The sequence below is a fragment of the Sardina pilchardus genome, chromosome 1 (genome assembly GCF_963854185.1).
Source record: "Sardina pilchardus chromosome 1, fSarPil1.1, whole genome shotgun sequence".
NCBI classification, from domain to species: domain Eukaryota; kingdom Metazoa; phylum Chordata; class Actinopteri; order Clupeiformes; family Clupeidae; genus Sardina; species Sardina pilchardus.
In genome coordinates, this window is record NC_084994.1 from 17,083,893 (window position 1) to 17,099,928 (window position 16,036).

A 16,036-nucleotide genomic window follows, 5' to 3' on the forward strand; every position below is an offset into this window, starting at 1 on the left:
ATAGAATGTTTTGTGAATACAGGCTCTGCAGTCAGCCGTTCTCCTCTACTGCTATTGGATAAACTGCCAAAGACACACATCACTGATCTGAGCACAGCGTGGGCTACCTGTGTAGCCCTGATTTAGATATGAGAACACGCTTCAACATGTGGGTCACTATAATTACAAAATGGCAAGACAAATCTTAACCCGTTTTATCTATTTCTGAGATTATTTTACTAACCGCAACAACAAAAGGAAATCGTCTATGGATTTCATTAAGCTTATATAAAATCGTACAGACATGCTCTGGGGTCACATAACATTGCATAAGCAGAGAATAAGCACAAGGACAATGTTCAATCATTCAACATATTAAGATAAATCTACCTGGACAATTTTCTCTACAAGCATTTACATTTTTGTGTAAAACATTTGTCTATATGTTATTTTCATTCCACCCTCAAACCATAAACATATAATAAATGGCACTCACGTTGAGATCTTTTCAACACGCGACCTGTACTGGCTGACACCTGTTTCAGAGTGAACTTTGTGTCCCTGCAAGAAGCTGTTGTGATAGGGTTTACAGCTTAGATTACTTCACACACCTCTTAAATCCATCCTTCAGTCCTGAAACTTTTCACTTAAAGAAACAGCACATGGTGCATCTATAGATTAGATAGCAGGGGGAATACTGGTCGTATGCACACGGCTGGACAGTATTTCCTATTTTAAGCATCGTCAATATCTAGTTATCTACTCCTTTTACATACCTAGTATGAAAGGCACTATATCAATGAATCAATTATTGATTGAATGATCAGTTGGTTGATTAACTTGGTTGGTTGGTTGATTGATTGATTGATTGATTGATTGATTGATTGGTTGATGGCTCCTTCCTCTCTACTGTGATGATAACGGCTACAGGAAATTCTTCTTGGCCACTGCCATGGCGATATCAAATGACTCCCCTCTATATTGAGAAAAGATCATTATATCCTGAGAGGCAGTGGACATGGCAGTTTAAAAAGTTCAAAATTGCACAGGGATATACAGTAATGTTTAGTCTGGTTTTCACTATACTAACCTCAATCTTTTAAGATTGAACATTAATCTGGGGAGGCTGCGCATTGATTCTACCGCAAAAGAGGTGTGATCAATGGGCATCGTTCAAATGACTCCGTACGCAATTGCAACAAGCGGGGCTAGTTGGTAAATTAAACTTTTAGCCTACCAAAGCCAGTCGGTAGAATCGCAAACACGTCCTTCTTCTGTATGAACTGTTCCAGGGCAAGTTTTTGTTCTGTTTTCAGAGAAAACTTGCCTTTAAAATCTTCCAAAACAGAAGCGACAGCGGCTGCTGCTTTCGTTTCATTGCTGCTTAAGTTTTGTTATTGTCACGTCACCGGCCAATAGCGTGCCAGGACTAGAGTATGGCCGTTTCTGATTGGAGCCAAAGGTTCTGGCAGTAAGCAGAGGATCTTGATCTGTTGGTTTTCAGCCTGAGCTGCTGGGCGAAATTCAAATTCCCCGGAAATTCAGGCAGGGTTCATCCAGCCTAAGTAATGTTATCAATTCCACCTTAATTCATTCATTTTGACAGTGCATGTGTGATTCACATTAATGACTTCTGTATCAATGTAATGTTCATTTGGGAATTAATACAGTAAGCCATCTTTCTATTGGCTGTAGTTGATGTAAAACTTTTTCATTTATTGTAAATCTGATTAAGCAATATGGCACAAGTGAGAGTGGCGGTTGTTCAGCTGTAGGCCTGAGGCAGAGAAAATAAAATGTACAGTATTTGGAACTAACAAAGAACAATGAGCAGCAGAGGATAATTCACCTTTGACCTCTAGGGGATCATGGAACTCGACAACCTCAACCTCAAGATTGAAGATTTCTCTTTTTACATGTGAATTATTGTTGCCAGAAGATTATACCCTCATTGTTCCATAATTCTAGTTTGTCTGGCATGTATACATACATGCATTGTACATTTAAACAATTCATGAATAAGTTAATTACTGAATAAAGATAAGTACAACACTATTGTCTTCAATGTGCACTTCTAAAAAGTAAGCGTGCTGTATTTCTAGCCCTTGTCAAAAGCACCTGCACCCCAGCCGACATGGGGACCAGGGGATCTCAGACTCCAGCTGGATGTCTTCAGTGGTGGTTGGAGTCGTAGGAGTTTAAGTTCTGGGTTCCATGAATATAACAGAATGGCCCCCTTCAAAACTTGCTTTTGCCATCGACTAAGTGCAGTGCCATAATATTACGGTGTCCCTAAGTGCATGTAAGCACACACACACACACACACACACACACACACACACACACACACACACACACACAGACACAATTTGTGCCCTTGTAAGATAAGAGTAAATACTTCCTTGTGAGACATAAGCAAAACATTTTGAGCAAGATACAGTAGGCGCTTTTGCAGCCAATCCACTATGCAGTGCAGTTTGTGATAATTGTTTTGAGAAGTGTGCTTGCTAACTGTTGTGCAAATGCTAATGATAGTTTGATAAATGCTCCAATGTGACTGAGAAAAACTGTAAATCAGCCTTAATTTTAAAATCAAATGAATAGTTCCATTCACTCTGCTAATACTGTGACTTAAAACAGTTAACTGGTGATATAAACACACTTAAGCAAGTGGGGATTCACTGACTTATATTTTTATTTTCTGCGAAATCGCAAGACAAGAAATTAAAAACATGTAACATTTCATTTGCTTTCGATTTTATTCATTTTCAGTTACTCTGAACAGTTTGTTTTTACTTTTAAATTAGGCTCATGGTTGTTTCATTATCTTCATCTAAGGTTTCATAAGTCACGTTGGACAAACATCCTAAACACTGACAATATCCAATCATAATACATTTATATTATTTATTGTCATGTTCAATGTCATGAGAAGACAAGAGAAGACTTTTACAGAGAAGAAGACATTTAGAAATTTAACATTGTTCCTCTCATTTCTTAGCCTCATATCCATTGCTCCTGTCATATCCATTACATCCTACTTCTTTATTTGCTTGAACTAGGTCCCCCACACCAACACAATAACAAAACTACTATCAGACAAATGCCAAATCCAGTTAGTGTGCAAGTCATGTTGTATTGAGATTTGCATTCCTGTTTTAACTTTTCTATCTCCTGTTGTTGTCTGTCAATATTCCACTGTTGATCCATTTTCTCCTCCTCCATTTGTTTGATCCGGTCATCACATTCCCTCTCCAGTCTTTGTCTCTCCCGTCTGATGAAATACTCTCTTTCATCTGCTACATCTCTCCCCCTTTCTGCTCTCTTCTTGTTCTCCTCTTGCCGTGCCTCCTGCACTTTTTTACTCAAAACTGTTGCTACTTCTTTTCTTATCTCTTCTACTGTTGCATTGCACTCTTTCTCTGCCATTTCTCTGATATATTGTTCCTGTTCTTTTAGATTTTTTCTTCCCTCCTCTCTTATGGCTCTCTCGCTTTCAACTCTCTTCTTCTCCTCTCTTTGAACTGTTTTTCTTACAGTTTTACTCAGGTGTTTCGCTGCCTCTTGTAAGATTTTAGTCAGATTTGTCTTAGTCTCTACTCTAATCTGGTGTATGGCTTCATTGATGTTTTTCACAGCCTCTTTCTGGAGCTCTCGCTCTCTGTCTAAGGCTTTTTGTTGTTCTTCCTCTCTGATCTTCATCTCTCTTGCTGTACATTCACCGTTAGACTCTGTGGAGGGAGAAACATATACACACACACACACACACACACACACACACACACACACACACACACACACACACACACACACACACACACACACACATACACACACACACACACACACACACACACACTCACACAAACAGATATATAGAGAACGAGAGATATAGATAGACAGAGAGAAATAGATAGATAGACAGAGAGAGAGAGTTTTGTTATAGGTAATTTAAACTCAATTGACAGCCTATTTTAGCAACCTAATTAATTAGCTTAATACTGTCAACTAAACTAGCATGCCCTGCATGCCTGCATACCCTTGTTGATTGTTATTGAATAGGAGTTTAAATGGGAATGAATTACCAATGTACATGATAATGATGATACAAGCAATGAAGATGATTGGCCGCTTTATTTTGGCTGCTTTTCTACAGATGTTTTTACTGAAACCTGTGAAAGAGAAAAAATATCAAGCTTAATTGTATTGTCTTAGGGATCAAAATAGACAAAAACCTACATAATTAGTTTTCATACATATATGTACATTATGTACAGCACACACACACACACACACACACACACACACACACACACACACACACACACACACACACACTCAAACACACATAAACTATTGTGATAGAATGTGCTGGTGATTGCACTTGGACAAAGTAGCACTTGTTTGGGGAAAATTGCCAAATGTTGCCACAGAAAAGGGGATACACCCAGATTAATGTTAAGTCTATGGTAGTTGACATGTTAATTCATGCTAGATTTGAAGTTGAAAAGTCAATCAAACAGATTCACATCAGGGGCCATTCTTATTCTGAGGACCAGGGGGTATACAAATATATTTGAATATAAAACAGGGTTTCATTCTAATAAACAGTGCAATATTTTATTAAATTCTCTGCATAGTGTGATTTGGTAAATGAACCTGTGAGCATTTGAGCACTAGGGGTGCTGTAGCCATTTGCGCCGCAGTGGCATGGCTGTACAAAGAATAGATTTAGAATTGTCTGTACACTTGATAAACATACACAGGTATTTCTATTGCATTTATCTCATGTGGTTAGATACTTTTCATAACTTTTTAAGCCAATTAATAATTGGCAAAAATAAGTTGGTTGACATCACGGGCCATGCCCTACATACAATATAAGCTTCCATTGTATAGCCTTCTCACAGTTGCTGTAACATTCTTAATTTCAATACTGTTCCAGTTTTATTTTACTTTGGATATAAATGCAATACGTCAGTCCAGCGTACTGTAATATATGGGCTGGTCTAGAGTTTTCATACTTACAGCGAAGGTATTTTATCAAGTTTTCTCTGATACCATTTTCTTCATAGAGCGAGATGTTGCGGTTCATGCTCACCTTTAACATAGGATCATAGGGGACATGCTACATTAAAACAAATCTTGTTCTAAAGTCTCCTCTTGCTTGAAAAACATTTTCCTCATACCAACCTGTCAGTAATTTGGTTCCTGAGTGTACGTGCCAAGTGTCACATGTAATGACCTCATTATTTCTTGTGAAACATACAAACATACATGTTTATAGAACACATTTCAAATCTATGTTACACTATGCTTCAGCAAAAATAAAACATAGTCATTAGCGTAGCTATGCTTAAGCATTTCTGATGGTTGATGGTTGCATGTTATGCACTAGATGTGTCACTAGAGATGGCCTAATTTTGCTAACATAACATTTACAGGTAGGCTGGGTGAACCCTGCCTGAACATCAGCAAATTTGGATTTCGCCTGGCAGAAAGATTGAGCTTAGTATGGTGATAGCCAGACTACAGTTTTTTACAATCACTTTGCTACTATTTTCAGAACCTTGATGTCATTTTTCAAAACTCTAGACACAAAACTCAAAACGGTTATCACTTGTAACACAGGCCCTCTAATGTTCAAAACATTGGACTGTACATTCACATCTTCAAAGAAATCTTGCAATTGCACAATCATTGGTTCAAAAAACAAATTTACTGTGAAATACCACTGAAACATAACTATAGATCACCCACACACAAGCAACCGATAGTTTCATTGTGTCATTGTTCGTACAATCATTAGATATTGTAGAACAAAATAGGTGATACAGGTTTCATTATGGTACTACAGGAACAGTACAGTAAACACATCTCTGTAAAAGTACTGCAGTAGTAGAGAGAATACTACAGACACAGTGGAATCATTGATCAAAGTTTGTAATATATGATGCAAAACACTACGGTACAATCACAACATAGGTTTATTTGAATTAAAGTAAAAATAATTAGCTATGAAATAGAAAAGAAAAGACAGCCTGATTAAAATATAAAATATAAAAAATATATATATATTTTTTTATATAAAGATATAAAATATTAGGCTACATCCATGGATATTGTAGCCTGATTGGTTCATGCTCCATGCTAATTGGTGACAGTGAATCTCGTTACAGTATCTTGAAACTTTCATGATTTGCAGTAAACATGGAAGATTGTGTGTCTGTTTCGTGTTTCCATACAACTGCATAAGAGTAATGCAACAGTTACTTATCATTTTGAGCAGTTGTATCAATTGATAGTTAGATCATTGTAAGGAAATGAATAGACTCTCATTTGAAATGTAATGTGTGAATTGCCTTTTGAAATAGTAGTACTTTGATGTTAAGTTGTATCATATTGAACAGGTGAGTTTTGTTGAATGAACAAATGATCTAAGTTGTATGTGTATTGTATCCAAGCAATTGAGAAAAGGGTTAGAGTTTTGAAAAATGTGCATTTTGATCATTGGTTGTGAGTTTTGTGTCTAGAGTTGTGAAAAATTACATCAAGGTTCTGAAAATAGTAGCAAAATGATTATAAAAAACTGTAATATACAGATGGATTAGAAGCATCAGCTTCACTCAAGCATGTTTTTGTTCACAGCTGACAACATTTCCCACATCTGCTCAACGTACTACACATGCTAACAGATAGAGCAATTCATCTTTATCAACTGAAACAATTCAAAATGTAATACTTCAATAAATGTAGTCCTCGCTTACCTTTCACAAGTCTACGTCTTAAGCGCACTGGTTTGAAGGACATGCCGTTGATGTGATCTCTTTGATACTGTAAGTTTCGATTCTTACTTTCTCTGGAGGAAACATTCCTGAAACCAAATGTGTGTGTGTGTGTGTGTGTGTGTGTGTGTGTGTGTGTGTGTGTGTGTGTGTGTGTGTGTGTGTGTGTGTGTGTGTGTGTGTGTGTGTGTGTGTGTGTGCGTGCGTCTGTGTGTGTGTGTGTGTGTGTGTGTGTGTGTGTGTGTGTACTGACTCAGTCAGTGTGTGTGTGTGTGTGTGTGTGTGTGTGTGGTTATGTGTAGTCTGTATACAATACTCTTCCCTGATCACTGTCTCTGATCTCTCTGAAACGTCTCTAACTGCATTCCTGTATGTGGTGTGCTTATAAGGCCTTCATGAGCCTGAACAGGTAGAGAACTTGACATCTTACGTTCACCTGTCAGTAGTGCCAGGCACCTGCTCACCAACAACATCTGAATAAAACATGTACTGGGGGAGAAAGCTGCATTTGTGCAGTGTACTGAAAACTATACAATTGGATTTGTTTGTCTTAATACAAGATTAAAGAGACCCTATGCAACTTTTTCATAGTCATAAAATCACTTAGAAATCGTTGTTTCGCTTGACTGACCAGTTTTATCGAAAACAGTAATATTTCCTCCCGCCCCCAGTGTCCCTATCCGCTATTGCAACCTTGCAGTTTGTTCAGGAGACGATCGTTCCCTGTTTACATCTGGAAGGCTGAGATGCATAAAGAACAAGAAGAACCACGCTTGCAATTTATATATTTATATATAGCCTATATATATATAAATATACACGCTAAAGCTGTCGGGGAAGCTCTGCAGAGAAATATGCAAGCATAAAACGAGCGAAAATTAAAAACGAAACCGAAACTTAAGATGAAATCGCCAATCTTGCATAGTTTCTCTTTAATAACTAGTTGGTTAGATTTTATCGGACAAATTCCAATTCCAGTGGTCATATCTGTCATCGTATGACCTGCACCATGCATGATGATGAGTCATTTGTGTCACTTGACTCTCTAGTTGAAGATCCATTGAAGTTTTAGTCATTATTTTTACTGTTTCATTTTTATTTTCCTGGTTTATAATGGCACATATTGTATGGTTGCATTAAAGTCGTTTCTTATCTCCTTTCTTTTCTTTTCCTTTTAAGGGGGGGAATCTGTGACATGAAAGCACATTGGGCATCGTCACTTGAAACACGTCTGAACAATGGACAAACAAGCTGGGGAGTTAGATGATAATGTTATTACGAGAAAAAACACAATTATCTGACTCTGTATGATTAAGAACTTATCTCAAATAAATTACCATATAACTAGTCTATCAGCTATATGGCAGAGCATGGCATAGCATACAAAACTTAGAGATATGCAATTGGTGGGTAAATGAACAATTTATTAGACATTAAGCCGGTAAATGCATCCATTAAACCATGTGTTGAATGTAAAGTGAAACCCAGATAGGTAAATATACAAAGGAACAAAGTTAACGTAATCACAAACAAACTTGAATTTAAATTGAACAAGTTAAATCAAATACGCCAGATGAAACAATGTTTCTAGCAAAACATGAAGAGAGAAAGGGAGGGGGGAGAGAGAGAGAGGGGGGGGGGGGAGAAAGCAGAGCTTAGAATACTGAATTGAGAGCACAATTTAGTAAAATGAGCACACTATTTATTAAAGCATGCACACAATTTAGTAAAATGAGCCCACAAAAATGGTAAATAAGACTACAATTTAGTTAAATTAGTGCACAATTTACTGAAATGAGTGCACATTCTCTTGGTACAAAAAACAAATCTTGCAATGACACCTCCTGGGCTCTGTAGTTTTCAGCATACAATTACTGTACATATATTTAGCATGGACTTTCACACTACTTTCAAGATATCCATTTTGGGTGACAGGTGTCACATATATTTGCATACATTATTGTACTTTATATTTATTACATATACTGTAGCCATCTATTAAAATATAAGATGGATGCAGCTTCATATACAGTATGTGAATATATTTTTTCCCTTGATTTTTCTGTATGGGTTGACCTGGCCAGGAGGGGTTTTATGATGCTTTAAGCCCCCATTGCCGTCTTCTAGGCAGCACTGCATGGAAGGCACTAGGGTTAGGCAAGGGTTAGGGTTAAGGTTGGGGTTAGGTGCCTTGAAGTCGGTGGTTGCCCCCTACGTGCAGAGTGCAAAAGTTGGTCAGGCATAAGTGAGAGTGGGGTTGGTAAAGAACATAACCCACATAACAGTTGCAGGTCGGCCGTATAGGCAGGAGTCGGGTAAACAAAACGTATTTACCAATGAATTGCAGAGTACCATTATCTTTTGACCTATAGTACATGCAGACCCTGTTAGGCAAGAAAATGTAACTGTCTATACCTTTCAAACTTTACAGACATTCAAATTACAAATGAGAAAAACAAAACAAAGATAATTTAAAATCAAATGAAAATAAAATGAACTAGAAAAGCACTCAGAGAGCGCAGACCTCCACCTGTCTTGTTCCTTTAACTAGGGTATACATTTAAGGACACGATGATCAGGATGCAACTCATAAATAACATTGTGCACTCCGATAAAATGTCCATGAAAAGCCTGCTTATAGTCCTTTAGCTCCGCTTCTGTCAACTGCAATGAACTCAGGATATCGTGGTTGGATGTCGAACACTCCCGGTGGTGTGAATACGTTGTTCATACGGCATGCTGTTTGCTAATCGCTGGCTCGTTGCTTGCTTTCGGCAAATCACGCTTACTCTTGCTCCACAGGTCACCTGTTTTCACTCTCCATACCAAAAAAACCTTCTGACAGGTTATCTGAGTCTCTAGACTCCTTCTGTCGTGAGCTATGAGCTGCTGACTCCATGTATTGTTCCTCTAACTACATATTAAAGGACACAACGATCAGGATACGGGTAGCCTATATAACTCTCATTGTTACTTCCTTCTTGGTGGTCATACATTTGAACCTAAACTATTGAGATCGCCACTACATGGCCATACCATGCCATTACACCGCCAAGCGAAAAACATAACCGCCTCCTGAATCCAGACGGTGATACGGATCACTCCCAAAATGTAATTGTTTCTTTCATCGAAATCCATCCATGACTTTTTGAGTTATCTTGCTAACAAACAGACAGACAAAATACAAACAAACCCCGATGAAAACATAATCTCCTTGGCGGAGGTAATAACTTAAGCTATTGTCCACTGGGAGATGACATAAACAAATGCCAGACAGATTCCATGTGCATGGGGTACAGTTGAAATCATGTGACCCATGTTACAAAGAGGCCTTCTAACCTTGAACATATTAATCTCATTTTGTAGTCTGTCTTTTTCCTTCTGTAAATCCTGTCTCTTCCTCTCCTCTTCTCTGATCTTCTTTTCACCTTCGATTCTCTTTTGTTCCTCCTCATCTCTGATCTTCTTTTCACCTTCGATTCTCTTTTGTTCCTCCTCATCTCTGATCTTCTTTTCACCTTCGATTCTCTTTTGTTCCTCATCATCTCTGATCTTCTTTTCACCGCCGATTCTCTTTTGTTCCTCCTCTTTTCTGATCTTCTTTTCACCATCGATTCTCTTTTGTTCCTCCTCATCTCTGATCTTCTTTTCACCTTCGATCCTCTTTTGTGTCTCAATCTTTAGTATCTCTGTTTCTCCTTTAATTCTCTTCTTCTCCTCCTCTTCTCTTATCTTTTTTACCGTTGAATTTAGTTTTTTCTCTGCCATTTCTGTGATGTTCTCAATCTTCACTTTCATCTCTTGTATGGTTATATTTTGTGCTCTCTCTCTGTCCAAGGCCTTTCTCTGTCTTTCTGCAGACTCGTTCCTACAATCTGATAGATTTTTCCCTGCCTCAGCTGTCAGGTCTTGTATGGCTTCAGTGAGGTTTTTATGAGCTTCCTCCCTTAGTCGGTTCTCTCTCTCCAAGGCCGCCTTCTCTCTTGCTGCAGAATTGTTCCTACAATCTGATATAAACGCTGGCATTAATGACAATGGTGACACACTTACACGCACACACAGAGAGAGCATGAGAGAGAGAGCGAGAGAGAGAGAGAGAGAGAGAGAGAGAGAGAGAAAGAGAGAGACACTGCTGATCAGTCAAGCACACATACTTGCTTTGAGCGTATTCTATAACATTCCACACAACATCCTGGCCTGTCATATCAAAACAGGCTATGTCATGTTGCCTTGCTACCATCCATGATCACTTCTGTTGTAGAACTTTGTTGAGCTTCTCATTGGTCAGACAGTGAATTTAAATTAGTTCTGATGAGCAGTTCAAAAGGGAACAACTTACCAATGAACATGGCCCATCCTGCAATGGTGAGGATCAAGAAGATGACAACAACAACAACCAAAATTATTGTGTTCCTCCATTTTTGCATGAATCCTAGTGAAGAAGACATTACATTGTAAACATTAGATCATTACTGTACATTGTAAAATATCAATATATGATATAATATATAGTGAAGCATTCACAACATGGTGAGAGAGAAAATGAGAACTTACCTTGGCATTTCTTCAAGTTTTGCATGACACCATTTGGTACCAGGCGGTTATATCCTGTGTCGTTGTTCATGTTTGCCCTTTAGATCTACAAAAAAGGAGATGTTCAATAAAACAACACCATGTGTCTTCAACTTGATTTGACAACACATCATTTCAGGAGGGTCTTACCCCAATGGCTGGGAAAAAGCATTCACCCTAAATTGATTTTATTAACCCTGGTGTTCAGTAAGATCACAGAGATTTGGTCAGAAGATCCTTGGTTCCAGAAGATCCTCTACCCATGCCATTTTGAGCATTCTGGACACACTCTACGAAACATCGGACAGACCAGGCAGTGTCAATACCCTTATTACCACTATTTTCTTCCAAAGCATTTGACAAAGTATACCTCGCTGTTGCAATGGAGCGACTCCCACAGCTACTGTAAGTCAGACCCACAACTATGCAGAGACTTTGCTCCCAGACTTGAGCTCAAACATCTGAGCGGTCTCCTAGACAGTCAGCACCACTCCATGCCAGAAGTCTCCCATACCGCTCCTGACTAGACTTATAAATGGAACATTGGAATAGTTTTAAACACCTTGTAACTCATCTTAAACTTCTGTATGTATTTTAATTTTTTTTTTTTGCTTAAACTGTAAATAGTCATGTATTTCAGTCTCTTGGTAGAACTACCGCCAATCAAACATCTAATTGCACCTGTTGTTTGTTTAAATTAACTTCCATTTGGTGATTTCCACATTACCAATATCTTAGCAATCTGGTTCTTCCAGTTTCTAGGGTGTGTTGTTGTCATGTGTCACACATAAGAGGAGAAGTGGCGGGAACCAAATTGATTGTTGACGTTACCACTGCTCTACTGTGACCGCAGTGTAGACAAGACAGAGACATATACATCCTTCCAACATGACCATTTTCATGTGCTCATTATGTATTACACACTTAGATTAAATACGCTTTCTAATAAAATTCTAGTGAAAATATGTCATATATGTAAAATCATTTTTATTACTGTTTTGTGATTTCCGCTGAGCAAACAAATCGATTGCCAAACAAATAGAACTTGACTGACATCACTATTAACTGGCAGTGGAGGTTAAGTTCATTGCAGTTAGATAGTTAGCTCACAGACCATTTAATATGAGTTTTGGGATTACAAGAAGTTTTTTAGAATGCAGAGTGTCTATTCAGCGCTAATTTTCACAAAATCCATCCACTTCGCATCGTGCCTAACAACGCCCCTTAGCTGTTTGATTATACAGTATAACCCACGGCCTCTGGGGGCTTATTGCTTGAATAAATCAGTGGCACAAAACTCAGTCTGTCATACATAGCAGAGGTATGTTATACAAAATTATCTGACCTCCAAATGTTTGGAAGGCCCATTCAAGTGAACGGAGCATTCTACAGCATTATGAAGATCTGTGTAATAACATATCACATAGTAGATATGGACCAGTTATGAGTTATCAGTTGCCACACATACCCACAGAAAATGCAGGACCTACTTATTCAACTTTTTATCTCTTGTTTTGTAAACTAGCTATCAGCCAACTATCAGTATGATTTTGCTGTGGTCTCTTCATATACAGGTACTGTAATAGGGATGTTGATTGGGAACTAATCACTTTCAACTAAGCATATGATATAACTTTAAAACCATATGTAGCTCACTTCCAAGGACACACAAGTCACTCATCAATTACTACATGACTTCAAAGCTGTTTACATAACCCTGTGATCTACTCTGTTAGACATTCCATAGTACCATAAATGATCACCACTCAATTCCTATACTTTAATATTGCCAAATACGTGATAGTTTATACTGTTGATCAGACAATACAGTATTTAGGACCATTAACAATTAACAATATATTTAATCCCATCCATTTGCAAACCAATATGTAGAATAATATGCTATCCGCATCAAATCAATTTGCAAAATTATATTTCAATAAACAAAATATGGTAACACTTGACATTACAGATCGGTAATAAGTGGGTAATGTTATGGTAATATATATGCAATTTCATGGTAAAAATATTTTTAAACCACATATTACAAATAATTCATGAGTAATTTCTAGACAATTACTGTGCAATTACCATACAACAACAATGCAAAAAACTTGGGTAAAATAAAATGGTAATAACTGCTGTAAATATGTACTTACCAAAAACAATAAATATTTAGGATTTACTTATTGTGACATAATATTTCTGTAATTATACCAACATGATGTTGTTATGAAGGACTAAATTAAATACCTTTTAAGTGTTATGGCACAATTATACAGTGGTCAAAGTTTTTGTAGTAGTTAGTTTGATGGTAAAATGTGACCTGTTATCTGTTATTATGATGAAATAAATAAGGTAATTTCACAATAACTATATGGTATCAGGGCTGTAAAATACTGTTTTGTCTTTTCGAAAGGATTTCAACAACTCCCGACCGTTCAGAAAACCTTTTGAAAAGACAAAACATTATTTTACAGCCCTGATACCATATAGTTATTGTGAAATTACCTCATTTATTTAATCATAACAATAGATAACAGGTCACATATTATGTCACAATAAGTAAATCCTAAATATTTATTGCTTCGGTAAGCACATATTCACAGCAGTTATTACCATTTTATTTTACCCTTAAATCCACGTTATTTGCATTGTTGTCGTATGGTAATTGCACAGTAATTGTCTAGAAATTACACATTAATTATTAGTAATACATGTATGTGGTTTAAAAATATTAGGTAACACTTTATTTGAAGGGGTCTACATAAGGGTGTCATGTAACCGTCATAAGAATGACATGACACATGTCATGCACATTAATGACACATTATTGATGTTTATGACTGTTGTCATAATGTGTCATTCGGTTTTTGTTATGTCAAGTTGACATTGTTTGAGCGTCATCATTACGACAACTTGACATTAGGCAAGATGACATTATCTGAAGGCATCTTTGTCATGACAACTTGACATTAGGCAAGAAAATGTAATCCGTTTACAATACTGTCATGACAACTTGACATTAACTGTGTTTGGCCTGACTTATCTTCTAGGTTTTTTAAGTGATGAGCCTGAACAATTGGCTGTCATGACACCATTATGAATTGGTCATGAATACTTTTCTTGACCTCAACTACAGTGGTACAGTTTTGACTTGTCATTAAGCTGTCACAAAGAACTATTACTGACCAAAATAGTTTTCTGACAGTGTCATGAATACTTACCTTTGACCTCAAGTACAGTGAACCATCTGAGATGTTTCCTGAACATGTCATGAAGTGTCATTACACTGTCATGTAGGTTTCATTTCTGTAAATTTACATTTCTGGAACATAGAGTCTAATTTCAAGTATAATAACAACAAACACCATACTCAAGTCATGTTTATTTCAGCAATGAATTTTGCAAAACCATATACATTGTAGAGCCTCGTTGCCATGGGTAGCTATCCTGAGTTCTTTCAAACCACTAGCTTTGTGATCCTACAATTAGCAAATTCTATTTACTCTTATTTACGCATTCACCACACATGCATTACACTCAATCTTCAATAGTTTTCAATGGGCTAACTTTCAGTTTCAGGTATCAAATGTAATACAACATCCAAGCAAACAATGTTTTTCTTTGTCATCAAAATAAAATACCAAACCCTATACTATAGCCGGCAGTTATTAAATAAACTAGATGTACCGCAAAGCGATACACAATATGACCGCCGCTCAGTCCTGCACATTCTCTCCGCAAATATCAATCACGCTTGTGTTTCCATCGCCTACTCCATCCCTACTGCAACTTTTATGTATGTAAATGAGTGTGTGCATGTGTGCGCTTGCTTTTGTGTATGAGTGCTTCTCTGTCTAGTGTGAGTGTGTGTCTGCTTGTGTTTAATGTGTCTCTGAGTATATGTTCACTGTGTTCTCTGCCGTCACTGTAACTCCAATATCAGATAACACACACACACACACACACACACACACACTCACATGCGCGCGTGCACACACACACACACACACACACTCACATGCGCGCGTGTGCACACACACACACACACACACACACACACACACACAAACACACATACACAGGCACACACTCACACACACACACTCGCACACACACACACACACACACACACACACACACACACACACAAACACACACACACACACAGGCACACCCAGAGAGAGAGAGAGAGAAAGAGAGAACACACACAGAATACACACAGATAACACAGACAGAGAGAGAGAGAGAGAGAGAGAGAGAGAGAAAGAAAGAGAACACACACAGAACATGCACATACACACATATACACACATGCAAACACACAGATGGGCACACAGAAACGCACCCACACACTATAGTACATCACACACACACTCACTTCTCAGCTCCGGTGGTCTCACAAAATGTACTCAAAGATGTGTGTGTGCATGTGTGTGTGTGTGTGTGTGTGTATGTAGGTGTGTGTGTGTGTGTGTGTAAGGGTGTATGTGTGCATGCGTGTGGGCGTGTTTGTGCATGTGTTTGTATAATGTTTTATGTACATGTGTGTATGTAGTGGTGCGTGTGTAGGTATGCGTGTGTGTGTGTGTATTTATGTGTGTGTGTGTGTGTGTGTGTGTGTGTGTGTGTGTGTGTGTGTGTGTGTGTGTGTGTGTGTGTGTGTGTGTTCCTGCATGTTTGTTGCACCCAGAGCA

At 37.8% G+C, this 16,036-nt stretch overlaps 2 protein-coding genes across 2 annotated transcripts; both read right to left on the minus strand.

Annotated features, from left to right (window-relative positions):
- Positions 1-2,738: 2,738 nt before the first annotated feature.
- LOC134066500 (trichohyalin-like) lies at positions 2,739-6,821 on the minus strand. Its single transcript, XM_062521896.1, has 4 exons — positions 6,747-6,821; positions 5,008-5,080; positions 4,065-4,151; positions 2,739-3,710 (listed from the first exon to the last, which is right to left on the minus strand). The coding sequence occupies exons 2-4, from the start codon at positions 5,072-5,074 to the stop codon at positions 3,025-3,027; spliced, it is 840 nt and encodes a 279-aa protein (XP_062377880.1). The 5' UTR covers positions 5,075-5,080; positions 6,747-6,821; the 3' UTR covers positions 2,739-3,024.
- A 1,386-nt stretch (positions 6,822-8,207) lies between these two features.
- On the minus strand, positions 8,208-11,405 carry LOC134066604 (uncharacterized). The gene is made up of 3 exons (XM_062522013.1): positions 11,319-11,405; positions 11,104-11,196; positions 8,208-10,771 (listed from the first exon to the last, which is right to left on the minus strand). Exons 1-3 carry the CDS (start codon positions 11,386-11,388, stop codon positions 9,996-9,998), a joined length of 939 nt encoding a protein of 312 aa, XP_062377997.1. The 5' UTR covers positions 11,389-11,405; the 3' UTR covers positions 8,208-9,995.
- Between the last annotated feature and the right edge of the window lie 4,631 nt (positions 11,406-16,036).